General features: G+C 44.7%; 1 protein-coding gene across 1 annotated transcript in view; it reads left to right on the forward strand.

The window, feature by feature from the left end:
* The first annotated feature begins 998 nt into the window (after positions 1-998).
* The window catches only part of rem2 (RAS (RAD and GEM)-like GTP binding 2), a 135,379-nt gene continuing 123,145 nt past the window's right edge, over positions 999-13,232 (forward strand). The window contains exon 1 of the mRNA XM_034183050.1: positions 999-1,245. Coding sequence (XP_034038941.1) covers positions 1,234-1,245 — 12 coding nt within the window. The 5' untranslated portion in view covers positions 999-1,233. The remainder of the gene's footprint in view (positions 1,246-13,232) is intronic.

Raw genomic sequence — 13,232 nt, forward strand, 5'->3', positions numbered from 1 at the left:
AACAGTAAAACCTTGTTATTTGACTTCTTCATTGTCCGTTCATTTGCGCCCCCTGTTGTGGGTCCATGTTCCTCACTTTCCCCAATAATCATTGCCTGCTAGATGGTGACAAAAGCTGCTCAAAACGTGTGGCAAGGCAACTGTTTATTCATTTGAGAAGTTAACTTTTGATGAAAATAAGTGAGGCTGACAGACAAAAAATCATCTTACAGTTGTGTCCCTTGCCCTTGTTTAACTGTGTTCTTTGAAAACAAACAAACAAAACAAAATTGCACAGGTTCACCCAATCCGGTTGTTAAGCAGTACAGTTGTCAGTACTGTTCTCAATGTTAATGACAGCGCGCCTTTTTTGTTTGGAGCCGGAAGTTGAAAATCACATGATGCCTTACGTCACACTTAGCAACCACTTATAATCATGCATTCAGTGTTGTTTCATGGGTGCTTGGTGTTTATTTATGCTATTGTTTTTAACTGTCAAGTTTTATGGTATTATGATGTGCCATTGTGGTCGACATCTATCAAGCTATTATTGTTGTTGTTGATGTTGTTGATATTTTATTATAAATATTGGCAGCACAACATGTGTGACTTTGTCGACACCCGGCGGAGGATTGGTTTGAGACATTGTTTTTGCCATAAAACTAAAATGAAATGCACCTGGAAAATTCCAAACAATTAAAAACACACTTCAGAAGGTAGAGGAGCACGCGAGCACGCAAACTGGCAGTGAAAGAAGGAGGAGGAGGAGGAGGAGCGGTCCTCCTACCGACAACCCAGCTCACGTGGGAAGATCCCTGTCCCTTAGTGACAGACACGCCCACAACTCACGCTCTCCACACACACACACACACACACACACACACACACAGAGAGAGAGAGAGAGAGAGAGAGAGAGAGAGGAGATGCAGGTATAAGGAGTGCGTATTTGCCGGTTTCTTCTGGAGGTGATGCTCTGATGGCTTCTGTCTTTCTTCCTTCTCCATCACCGGGCACGCAGGTGTAGTCTCCTCCTCCTTCCCCTCCTCCTCCTCCTCCTCCTCCTCCTCCTCGTGCCTCCGTATTCCCATGCACCTACTCACCAGAAGGGGCTTTTTTACGCACCGATGTTGGGGGATAAGCATCATGGTAAATGAATGTCGGTGCGTTTCTTTTGTGCGCCGTGCGCGCGATGCGCACCCATAACCTGACGCGGACGGCAGAGAGGTTCGATAAAGACCCTGCTGAGTGATCACCATGGCTGATCAGGTAAGGAGACGCATATTACCCCGCCTCTTGCTTTGTGCGCACACACACACACACACACACACACACACACACACACACACACACACACACACACACACACACACACACACACACACACACACACACACACACACACACACACGCAGGTAGGCTGCACACACCCTGTGATGTGAAACAGACCCGATCACTCCTTTTGTTCTGTGATTCCTTCGTGCGTCCGTCCCTGATAGTAATTTATTATTTTCACAGCAGTTCTAATTGGTGTGCAGTTTGCGGGCTGATATAATCGAAGCGCCGCCTGTGTCCTGTTGATTTTGCATTGTGTTGTTTGCCCTAGTTTCTCCAGAGGCTGCAAAGTAAAGCAGATTAACCCCTGACACGCTCAGTGCACGGTCACTGTGCACGTCTCCATGCTTCATTAGCGCGCACACTTCGCCCCATTAATCGACCTTAATGCGGGTGTGTGCGTGTCTGAGTGAGCAAGAGTGCCACAGTAACAGCTACAGTATGGTAATTTTAAAAATTGTTACCTGTGGCCCTTAATTGGAGTAAGTGGTTGAAGATGGAGTGAGTTTGAAAAACTATTATTATACATTATTCCAATGTGCTGTACCACAAAACACTATACTGTATGAGTGTGTGCTGCAAAACATAGTACAGTGCGTTGTGTGCTATCGGTTCCAAAGAACATGACTGAATTACACTACGCTGTGCAGAATAACCATATATTCCAAACCATACAATATGCTAATTTCTTTCAGCTTCTCCCCTCCTCCTGTGGCTCAGGGTTGTCACAGTATATTCAGTATGGATCTGCATCTTAATTTGGCACAGGTTTTGCACCAGATTCCCTTCCTCACACAAGTCTGCATAACTCGGAGAATGGGCACGGGTGATCTTGAAACAGGAACCTTCTGGGTTTTTTTTGTTTTTTTTTCAGACTGTTGTTGTTGTTGGTGTTGTTGTTGTTTTCAGAAATTCTACTGATACTACATACTATTGCTATTCTATGTAGTAACTTTACACTTCGCCCTGTGATAGACTGGTGTCCTGTCCAGGGTGTACCCCGCCTCACGCCAGATTACTGCTGGGATAGGCTCCAGCACCCCGTGACCCTTAACTGGAGTAAGCGGGTATAGAAAATGAATGAATGAATGAACTTTACACTTCAAAGCAAATTGTATAGTACAGTAGACTAAACTATTTTCAGAAGAAGTACGGTGTATGTATTATGCACTGTTATACGACACCTAAATAGATCCTTGTCATGTGATTGGTGGATTGTATGTCACATGACATTCATTGATTATCCAGTTGTATGTGTGACACCAAGTATCATGCATTTTTGCATGATTAACTGTGAATTTATGTCCCATAGGGGAGGTGATGGACTAGTGGTTAAAGCGTTGGGCTTGAGACCAGAGGATCCTCTGTTCAAATCCCAGCCTGACCGGGAAATCATTAAGGGCCCTTTGGCAAGGTCCTTAATCCTCTAGTTGTTCGTCCTTAATCCTCTAGTTGTTCCCGATGTGTAGTGGGCGGCCTTGTATGACAGCAGCCTCACATTGGGGTGAACGTGAGGCACTGATGTGTAAAGAGCTTTGAGCGTCTGATGCAGATGGAAAAGCGCTATATAAATGCAGTCCATACATTTCCCTCTATTGAGTGCCTCCATTAGCTTCCATGATACAATGAAGATAAATCCAGTAGACATTGTGTTTGCACACAGTAAACTCACTAGTGTTAGTTTTACACTGGTGATTTTACTGTGCAGGGACACCTTTAGTGGTCATAGAAGGACTTTTTTGCTGGATTGAGGAAAGCAGATGTGTTTCCCCACAGGCTCTAAGCTCATCTTAGTGATGTGCCAGCAAGTTATCTCCGGGGCAGACACATAGACAGAAAGACCTGTCTAATTTGAATAAAATATTGCAGATTGGTTTAGGTGTCATATAAAACAAATAGTAAATGTTTTGTCAGTTGGTGTAAAAGAAAAAATATTTTAATTTGTTGGAAGATGGAATGTATGTTGGCACCTTGCTGAATAGTGTGTGCCATCTTTCAGTTCATACAAATATTCTTACCATTGCACTCATAAATATTCATTATCCATTTATTACTCCCTCAAATCATCAGAGGGAGTTTTTCCTTACCACTGTCGCCTGTGTGCTTGCTCTAGGGGTTGATAAGGTTAGACCTTACTTCTGTGAAGTGGCTTGAGGCAACTTTGTTGTGATTTGGTGCTATTTAAAAGAAAATAAATTGAAATTGAAATTACTATATATTATGGATAACTGCACATTTACAAAGGTAATGGTATTGCACTACAAATACACTGTATTGCACATTATAGTATATGTGAACATACTTCCTGTCTCATTATATGGTTGCAAGACATGGACACGTACCAATGTCCTGAGGTCATAACTGGATGTCTTTGGTACTAGTTGTCTTTGGAGAATACTTGGGTACCACTGGAATGTCTTTGTGTCAAATGGTGACTTAGGGAGATTCAGATAAAGGCTATCACTTGAATAGTGAGGGGACATCAGCTCTGACATTGTGGCAACGTGGTGTGCTTCTCTGGGAATGATCCAGCACATGTGGTATAAGAGCCCCAGCAACTGAAAAAGGACAAGGGGATGCTCATGTTTCACCTGGCTGCGGTAGGCAGATGGCTGCTTTGGAGAAGTGTGGATGAACTGGTTGTCTGCATGTGTGGATGCTCTCCAAGACCTGATGCAGTTCTGTGTTGTGATGGATGCAGCAACATATGGCATTGGCACATGATCCCAGACCTAGACCAACCCATGCTATGCTATGCTATACCACACTGCACCAAACTGCAATAAAATATGTCAAACCACACTGTACATTACTGTACTATGTAGTGTGCCATGCAGTGTTATGTAGAATATCACATTTTGGTATTACAGCAAATGTATTTTTGAAGTGTACTATGTATATTATAATAGCCAAGTGACCTCTGTGTGTGTGCGTGCCTGCGTGAATGCATATGACTTCTATCAGTGCAAATGCCAGCTCTTCCTGCAAGAGCTGACATTTGTTGATTGGTATGCTTATGTATTTTGGGTGAAGGATGAATGCTGCGAAAATGGTAAGTTGATAGGACAAATATTTTTGGAGAAATTAGCGATATAGCTAACAAGTAAACAATGGACGCTGTGCTGTATTGCACCATGGGAGTTCAGGGTTGTGGGGTTTTAAATGTTGTTACTGTAGTTCATGTTAGTTTAACAGTGTTGTTAGTATTATTGTTTGTTGGTTTTTTTGTAATTCAATTGGTTTAGTCAGTTTAGTTAAGGGGCATGCTGTCGGTACCGTGAGTGAAAAGTGTATTGCGTTTGATGTCTTCTGACACAATCTCTGCTTGTGCATGTGTAAAAATAGAAGCACCTGCTTATGGCAGAATGCGTAAAAGACAAAATTGTTCCCTACGTGCATGCATGTGTGTGTATAACTTCGATCACGGACAAACTATGGAGAGCTGACATTTGTCGTTTGGTTTGCTTATGTATTTTGGGTCAAGGATGAACTGTGTGAAAATGGAACATTGATAGGACTAATATTTTTGGAGAAACCATGGATATTAGCTTACGTTAATTACATTCTAGACTAACATGCCATTCCAGCAGGGGGCAGTAAATCATCTATATATTAAAAGCATGCATGCATGCGTGCGTGTGTAATTTTATATAGCAAGTTCAATGTAAGTACATAATATAATTATAAATATGTTAATAAAATACATGGATGGCACAAGAAAGTGAAAACACTTATTTCCATTGTGGTTGATTTAAAAATCAAATTACAAAATTAAAGTAATAATAAAATAAAAAATATACTTACAACAACAATAATAACAATAATCATGTGTATGTGATAACAACAACCTTAACAATTTATAAATACATTAAGACAGCAAATTAATATTAGAAAATTACATAATTAACAGGAAATAAAAAGGGCTGAGCTCTTTTTCTAAAAACAGTTGAGGTCTAATGTCTAAGGTTCTAAAAACATTCCGAACTTACACGCCATTTCAACTCATTATAGAAACTTTGTATCATTTATTACCACCCTTGAAAAATGTCAGCTAGCCATTTTATATACATTACCCAATCTAGTGCCCATGGATCCCCACGGGCAATATGCTAGTCAATATATAATGCATATACATATTCTACACTCAACAAAAATATAAATGCAACACTTTTGGTTTTGCTCCCATTTTGTATGAGATGAACTCAAAGATCTAAAACTTTTCCACATACACAATATCACCATTTCCCTCAAATGTTGTTCACAAACCAGTCTAAATCTGTGATAGTGAGCACTTCTCCTTTGCTGAGATAATCCATCCCACCTCACAGGTGTGCCATATCAAGATGCTGATTAGACACCATGATTAGTGCACAGGTGTGCCTTAGACTGCCCACAATAAAAGGCCACTCTGAAAGGTGCAGTTTTATCACACAGCACAATGCCACAGATGTCGCAAGATTTGAGGGAGCGTGCAATTGGCATGCTGACAGCAGGAATGTCAACCAGAGCTGTTGCTCGTGTATTGAATGTTCATTTCTCTACCATAAGCCGTCTCCAAAGGTGTTTCAGAGAATTTGGCAGTACATCCAACCAGCCTCACAACCGCAGACCACGTGTAACCACACCAGCCCAGGACCTCCACATCCAGCATGTTCACCTCCAAGATCGTCTGAGACCAACCACTCGGACAGCTGCCGAAACAATTGGTTTGCATAACCAAAGAATTTCTGCACAAACTGTCAGAAACTGTCTCAGGGAAGCTCATCTGCATGCTCGTCGTCCTCATCGGGGGTCTTGACCTGACTCCAGTTCGTCGTCGTAACCGACTTGAGTGGGCAAATACTCACATTCGCTGGTGTTTGGCACGTTGAAGAGGTGTTCTCTTCACAGATGAATCCCGGTTCACACTGTTCAGGGCGTGTGGGGGAGCAGTTTTCTGATGTCAGTGTTGTGGATCGAGTGGCCCATGGTGGCGGTGGGGTTATGGTATGGGCAGGCGTCTGTTAAGGACGAAGAACACAGGTGCATTTTATTGATGGCATTTTGAATGCACAGAGATACCGTGACGAGATCCTGAGGCCCATTGTTGTGCCATACATCCAAGAACATCACCTCATGTTGCAGCAGGATAATGCACGGCCCCATGTTGCAAGGATCTGTACACAATTCTTGGAAGCTGAAAATGTCCCAGTTCTTGCATGGCCGGCATACTCACCGGACATGTCACCCATTGAGCATGTTTGGGATGCTCTGGACCGGCGTATACGACAGCGTGTACCAGTTCCTGCCAATATCCAGCAACTTCGCACAGCCATTGAAGAGGAGTGGACCAACATTCCACAGGCCACAATTGACAACCTGATCAACTCTATGCGAAGGAGATGTGTTGCACTGCATGAGGCAAATGGTGGTCACACCAGATACTGACTGGTATCCCCCCCCAATAAAACAAAACTGCACCTTTCAGAGTGGCCTTTTATTGTGGACAGTCTAAGGCACACCTGTGCACTAATCATGGTGTCTAATCAGCATCTTGATATGGCACACCTGTGAGGTGGGATGGATTATCTCAGCAAAGGAGAAGTGCTCACTATCACAGATTTAGACTGGTTTGTGAACAATATTTGAGGGAAATGGTGATATTGTGTATGTGGAAAAAGTTTTAGATCTTTGAGTTCATCTCATACAAAATGGGAGCAAAACCAAAAGTGTTGCGTTTATATTTTTGTTGAGTGTATATATAGCAGCATTATGAAGTAGGCTAACCTGTTTTTTAATGTACAGTACTTTGTTTAATAAACAGTCAATGATATTCATTTTTTTCCACAATATTCTACACACAATACCCCATAATGACAATGTGAAAAAGTTTTTTTGAGATTGTTGCAAATTTATTCAAAATAAAAATCAAGTCTTTACCATAAAGCTCAAAATTGAGCTCAGGCGCATCCAGTTTCCACTAATCATCCTTGAGATGTTTACACAGCTTAATTGGTAGTCCACCTGGGGTAAATTCAGTTGATTGGACATGATTTGGAAAACCTGTCTACATACAATATAAGGTCCCACAGTTGACAGTGCATGCGAGAGCACAAACCAAGCATGAAGTCAAAGGAGTGGTCTGTAGACCTCTGAGACAATATTTTTTTGAGGCACAAATCCAGGGAACATTTCTGCTGCTTTGAAGGTACCAGCAAGTGCAGTGGCCTGCATCATCCATAAATGGAAGAAGTTCGGATCCGCCAGGATTCTTCCTAGAGCTGGCCATCTGTCTATACTGAGCAATTGGGGGAGAAGGGCCTTTGTCAGGGGGGTGACCAAAAATCAAGAATCCCTCTGTCAGATCTCCACCATTCCTCTGTGGAGAGAGGAGAACCTTCCAGAAGGACAACCATCTCTGCAGCAATTCACCAATAAGGGCTGTATGGTAGAGTGGCCAGACAGAAGCCACTCCTTAGTAAAAAGCACATGGCAACCCACCTGGAGTTTTCCAGAAGACACCTGAAGGACTCTCAGACCTTGAGAAACAAAATTATTTGGTCTAATGAGAAAAAGGTTGAACTCTTTGTCGTGAATCATGTTTGGAGGACACCAGGCACCATCCCTACAATGAAGCATGGTGGTGGCAGCATCATGCTGTGGGAATGTTTTTCAGTAGCAGGAACTGGGAGACTAGTCAGGATTAGGGATGGGTATCTATAAGATTTTATCGATACCATTATTGATTCTGCTTATCGATCTGATTCCTTATCAATTCCCTTATCAATACCTATTGTGTATTTTTTGTGTACTAAAAGTAGGCTTTACAGGTTTTCTATGTCAGCGGGTCAAAGAGCTTTTTCTTATTGTGCACCCGCTCTGTGGAACGGTGTTCCTGCGACTGTGAGGCAGTCGGAGTCCATGGACATTTTTAAGTCAAGACTTAAAGCCTATTTTTATTCTCTTTATTATGAATATTTTTAATTTTTTTTTCTGTTTTATTCTTTTGCTTCTGTTTTTAATTATGTATTTGAATTTTTGAATTTTTATTTATTTGTTTTATTGTTTTTATGTTGAACTGTTCTATGTGAGGTGCCTTGAGACAGCTTTTGTTGTGATTTGGCCCTTTATAAGCCAATTAAATTGAAATTGAATTGAAATGGAACAACGTTTTATGGAGTCTTAAAGTAAATAAATATGAAATTGGTCACTGGATCCTTAAACTTTGGACATAATATACTCTACATGGTGGATCCTTGATCTCTGGACATAAATAGAAATGAACAAAATCTGTAGTTATTGTCAAAAGCATTTCCTTTCAGACATTCAATTTCAATTCAATTTCAATTTATTTTCATTTATATATAGCCAAATCACAACAGAGTTGCCTCAAAGCGCTTCACACAGGTAAGGTCTAACCTTACCAAACCCCAGAGCAACAGTGGTAAGGAAAAACTCCCTCTGAGGAAGAAACCTCAAGCAGACCAGACTCAAAGGGGTGACCCTCTGCTTGGGCCATGCTATAAACATAAATTACAGAACAATTCACGGACGAATATATACAAGAAATGCTGTTGGCGCACAGGACAGGAGGATCGCCAGCACGAATACAACTCCCATCTCTGGATGGAGCTGCACCTTAAACAGAGAAAAAACAGAATCAGGCATCAGAAAGACAAAATACTGTATAATTTGCCAGCATTAAACAACAAGAAAAACAGAGAAATACTAAGGGAAAGCTCTGTGACCCGCGGACGTCTTATTCACCTTAGGGACACAAAGTAGTCCTGCACCCTGAGAACGTAAAGCCCGGGCCGGTATGTAAGGTTTAATTAGGTCAGCTAGGTAGAGAGGTGCCAGTCCATGAATAATTTTATAGTAGTTAGTAGCAGTTCCTTAAAATCTGATCTCACTGGGACAGGAAGTCAGTGAAGGGATGTCAAAATGGGTGTAATGTGGTCAAACTTTCTTCTTCATGTCAAAAGTCTGGCTGCAGCATTTTGAAGCAATTGGAGACCCCTAATGCTAGACTGCGGTAAACCAGAAAATAGAACATTGCAGTAGTCCTAGGGCGTAATTTTGGGTAGGGACACTAGGGTCATGTCCCTACCAATATTCTGCCCCCTACTGTGTAATCACGACCAATAAAACCGCTGTCCTCTATTATTATGGCACATAAGGGGTTAAATGTATGCCACTGCTTGAAGCCCCCCTCTTTAAAGTAGATATCCTTGTCTGAATAGCTACCCGTTTCTCGCTAACTTGGTTGGCTATCCCACGTGTCACTCCAAGCAGCACACTTCCCACAGTGGCCGCGACTGCCCATCGACCCCCATCCCCCCCACCCCATCTCTCTCTCTTGAGCTAGACTTCGGTGATATTTGGTAATGGATGACAAGAAACAAGATATTTGTTCACTCTTCACAGTCAGGAATGTAAGTACAGGGTCTCCGTCAGGCTTTAAAAACTAAGCAAAATCCCTTTCATGAATGGAAACCCTTCTTAAAAGCATTAGGCTTCTTCTGCTCTTTAGGCACTAGGCAGGTTTTAGCAATGTGGCAGGACGCATCGTTAGAGCTAGGCTACTGCACAGTTGCAGGGAACTTATTAAAAGACTGCGCGGGCGGACACAATAACAGACAGACAAACGGGAATCGATTCATTCACGAATAGGGATGGGTATCGAGAACCGGTTCCTTTCGGGTATCGTTGAGAAATGATTCAATCCACTGACATCAATAAGCTTTTTGCTTAAAGATTCTGTTATCGGTCCTTCAGAGTCTCCGTTATTTTGGTGGGTGTTTGTCAGGAAAATGATCATTTCTCTACATTGATTACGGACCCTGCAGCGGGTCCGTAATCAACTTTTCTGCAGCGTGGCTTTGCTTTGAAGCTTGACCCAATCGAAGCAGTGGTTCACAGATTGAAACAGTGCTTCAATTGCTTCATTTATTCTTTCTTTCTTTCGCTTAATTTTCCCCCGCTAAAACCCTAAAGAACATACATCTGTGAGTATTATTTAACTTTTTTATGTTAAACCGACCTGTTATGGTCTTCTGAAACAGTTGATAGATGTATTTTATAACTTAAAAACGGGAGCGATGCTAACGCGTTACCATGTCTATGGCATTTGCAGTGTTAAAAGTTAGCATTAAGCAGTTGCAGCTGTCATCACGTTCGGGTGCATTTGTTTTCAAATTGTAATATTTTTTAAATTTATTTTTGTTTATATATTAATAATCAAATGATTATTATATACAATATACTTATTATATACAGTTTTAGAGAAAGAGACAAAAAGAACCTGAACCTTGAACCCTCGTGCGCATACGTGAGTTTTTCCATGCCTGTCGGTTACGTCATTCGCCTGTGAGCACGCCTTGGGAAGGAGTGGTCCCGTCCCCTCGTCGGATTTTCATTGTCTGGAAATGGCAGAATGAAAAGGACTTTTTTTTCCATCAGAATTTTTTCAGAAGCTGTTAGAAACTAGCACCTGGAAACCATTCGAAAAATTTATCTGGCTTTCGGTGAAAATTTTATGGGCTTCACAGAGAATAAGGACTGTTACTACAGCTTTAAGGACCCCTTTAAGGACACGCCGTGCTCCGAGCTGCAACGATGTGGCACAAGCCACCGGACCATTTCTAAACGGATGGCTCTGTGGATACGAGACCGTCGTGTGCTCTTTCTCTGGTTATCACAAGAGCTGGACATCAGCCATTTTCCGTCAGATTTCACTTTTAACAAGAGATTGTTGGGAAGGTGTCGTGACACGGACCCACAACAGGGGGCCATAATGAACGGACAATGGGTAAGCCAAAGTAACAATTTAATGTTGTGAATCGCACAACAAAATACAGACAATGACAATAATGTGGATTGTCAATTATACACAAGGCGACGTGTGGGCAGGCTCGAAGATAGGAGACGTCTGGCGAGAGAAGAGCCGGATCCCACACAGCTTCCACCACCAACGGATCTGAAGAACACTGGAGCCACCAAGCCCTGCGCCCCAGGTGGCCACTGTCTTCAGCAGTCAGACCCGGTACTGCTGGCAGAAAACAGAAACAGTTAATGGTGGGTGTGTGAATACACACCCAGCAATCGTGTAAAGCTTAGTTCCTCCAGGAGGGAAAACCTCCACCTCCAGATACAGAATCACCCGTGCAGCTCCTGTCAGTCACTTCCCTGGAAGGAGTGAGAGGCGAAGACGTCGCGCTCACACTATCCGCCAATCCAGCTTCAGACTGTCACCACAGGAAAACGGCTGCACACAGAACAATATTCAGTCTCAGAAAATTCACAGCAGAGAAGGTTACCTGGAATGGTAGCTGATTTCTCGGCAAGGAGGTGGAGTTGCAGTCCGGCTTATATGGTGATGAGTTGAACGAGTGACAGCTGGTGCTGATAAGTAACAGCTGTCACTCCCAGCGGCTCCGATGTCCTCTCGTACTTGAAGCCCACACTCCAAGCAGGGCGCCATCTGGTGGTAGTGGGCCAGCAGTACCTCCTCTTCAGCGGCCCACACAACAGGACCCCCCCCTCAACGGGCGCCTCCTGGCGCCCGACCAGGCTTGTCCAGGTGCCGGTTGTAGAAATCGGCCGGGAGGGCCGGGTCCAGGATGAAGCTCCTCTTCACCCAGGAGCGTTCTTCGGGTCCATACCCCTCCCAGTCCACCAGATAGTGGAACCCCCGGCCCTTACGACGGACGTCCAGGAGCCGACGCACGGTCCATGCCGGCTCCCCGTCGATGATCCGGGCAGGAGTCGGTGTGGGGCCAGGGGTGCAGAGTGGTGAGGTGTGATGAGTTTTGAGACGCGACACATGGAAAACCGGGTGGATCCGCAGTGAAGCTGGCAGCTTTAGCTTCACTGCGGCCGGACTGAGGACTTTGAAGATGGGAAACGGTCCAATAAACCTGTCCTTGAGTTTCTGTGATTCCACTTGAAGTGGGATGTCCTTTGTCGACAACCACACCTCCTGCCCGGGCTGGTATGCAGGGGCCGGGGAACGCCGGCAGTCTGCATGGGCCTTGGCCCTCGTCCGGGCCTTCAACAGGGCAGAACGGGCAGTCTGCCACACCCGGCGGCACCTCCTGAGGTGGGCCTGGACCGAGGGCACACCGACCTCCCCCTCCACGAGTGGGAACAATGGGGGCTGGTACCCCAAACACACCTCAAACGGGGAGAGGCCGGTGGCAGATGACACTTGGCTGTTGTGGGCATACTCGATCCAGGCCAGATGGTTACTCCAGGCCGTCGGGTGCGCGGAGGTCACGCAGCGGAGGGCCTGCTCCAGCTCCTGGTTAGCCCGCTCTGCCTGTCCGTTTGTCTGAGGGTGATACCCGTACGAGAGACTCACGGTAGCCCCCAGTTCCCTGGAGAAAATCCTCCAGACTTGGGAAGAGAACTGAGGACCACGATCCGAGACGATGTCCGCTGGTATCCCATGCAGACGCACGATGTGGTGGACCAGGAGGTCTGCCGTCTCCTGGGCCGTGGGGAGCTTCGGGAGGGCCACGAAGTGGGCCGCCTTGGAGAACCGGTCCACTATCGTGATGATGGTGGTGTTGCCCTGGGACGGCGGGAGGCCTGTGATAAAGTCCAGGCCGATGTGGGACCAGGGGCGGTGAGGCACCGGTAGGGGCTGGAGGAGTCCCAAAGTCCTCTTGTGGTCGGCCTTGCCCCTGGCACAGGTGGTAGAGGCCTGGACGTAATCCCGGACGTCGGCCTCCATAGATGCCCACCAGAAGCGCTGCTGGACCACTGCCATGGTTCTGCGCACCCCAGGATGACAGGAGAGCTTGGAACCATGACAGAAGTCCAAAACCGCAGCTCTGGCCTCTGGTGGGACGTACAATTTGTTCCTCGGGCCGGTCCCGAGGTCCGGGTTCCGTGTCAGGGCCTCCCAGACGGTCTTCTCTACGTCCCAGGTGAGGGTG

Source organism: Thalassophryne amazonica, chromosome 12, assembly GCF_902500255.1.
Source record: "Thalassophryne amazonica chromosome 12, fThaAma1.1, whole genome shotgun sequence".
Classification (NCBI taxonomy): domain Eukaryota; kingdom Metazoa; phylum Chordata; class Actinopteri; order Batrachoidiformes; family Batrachoididae; genus Thalassophryne; species Thalassophryne amazonica.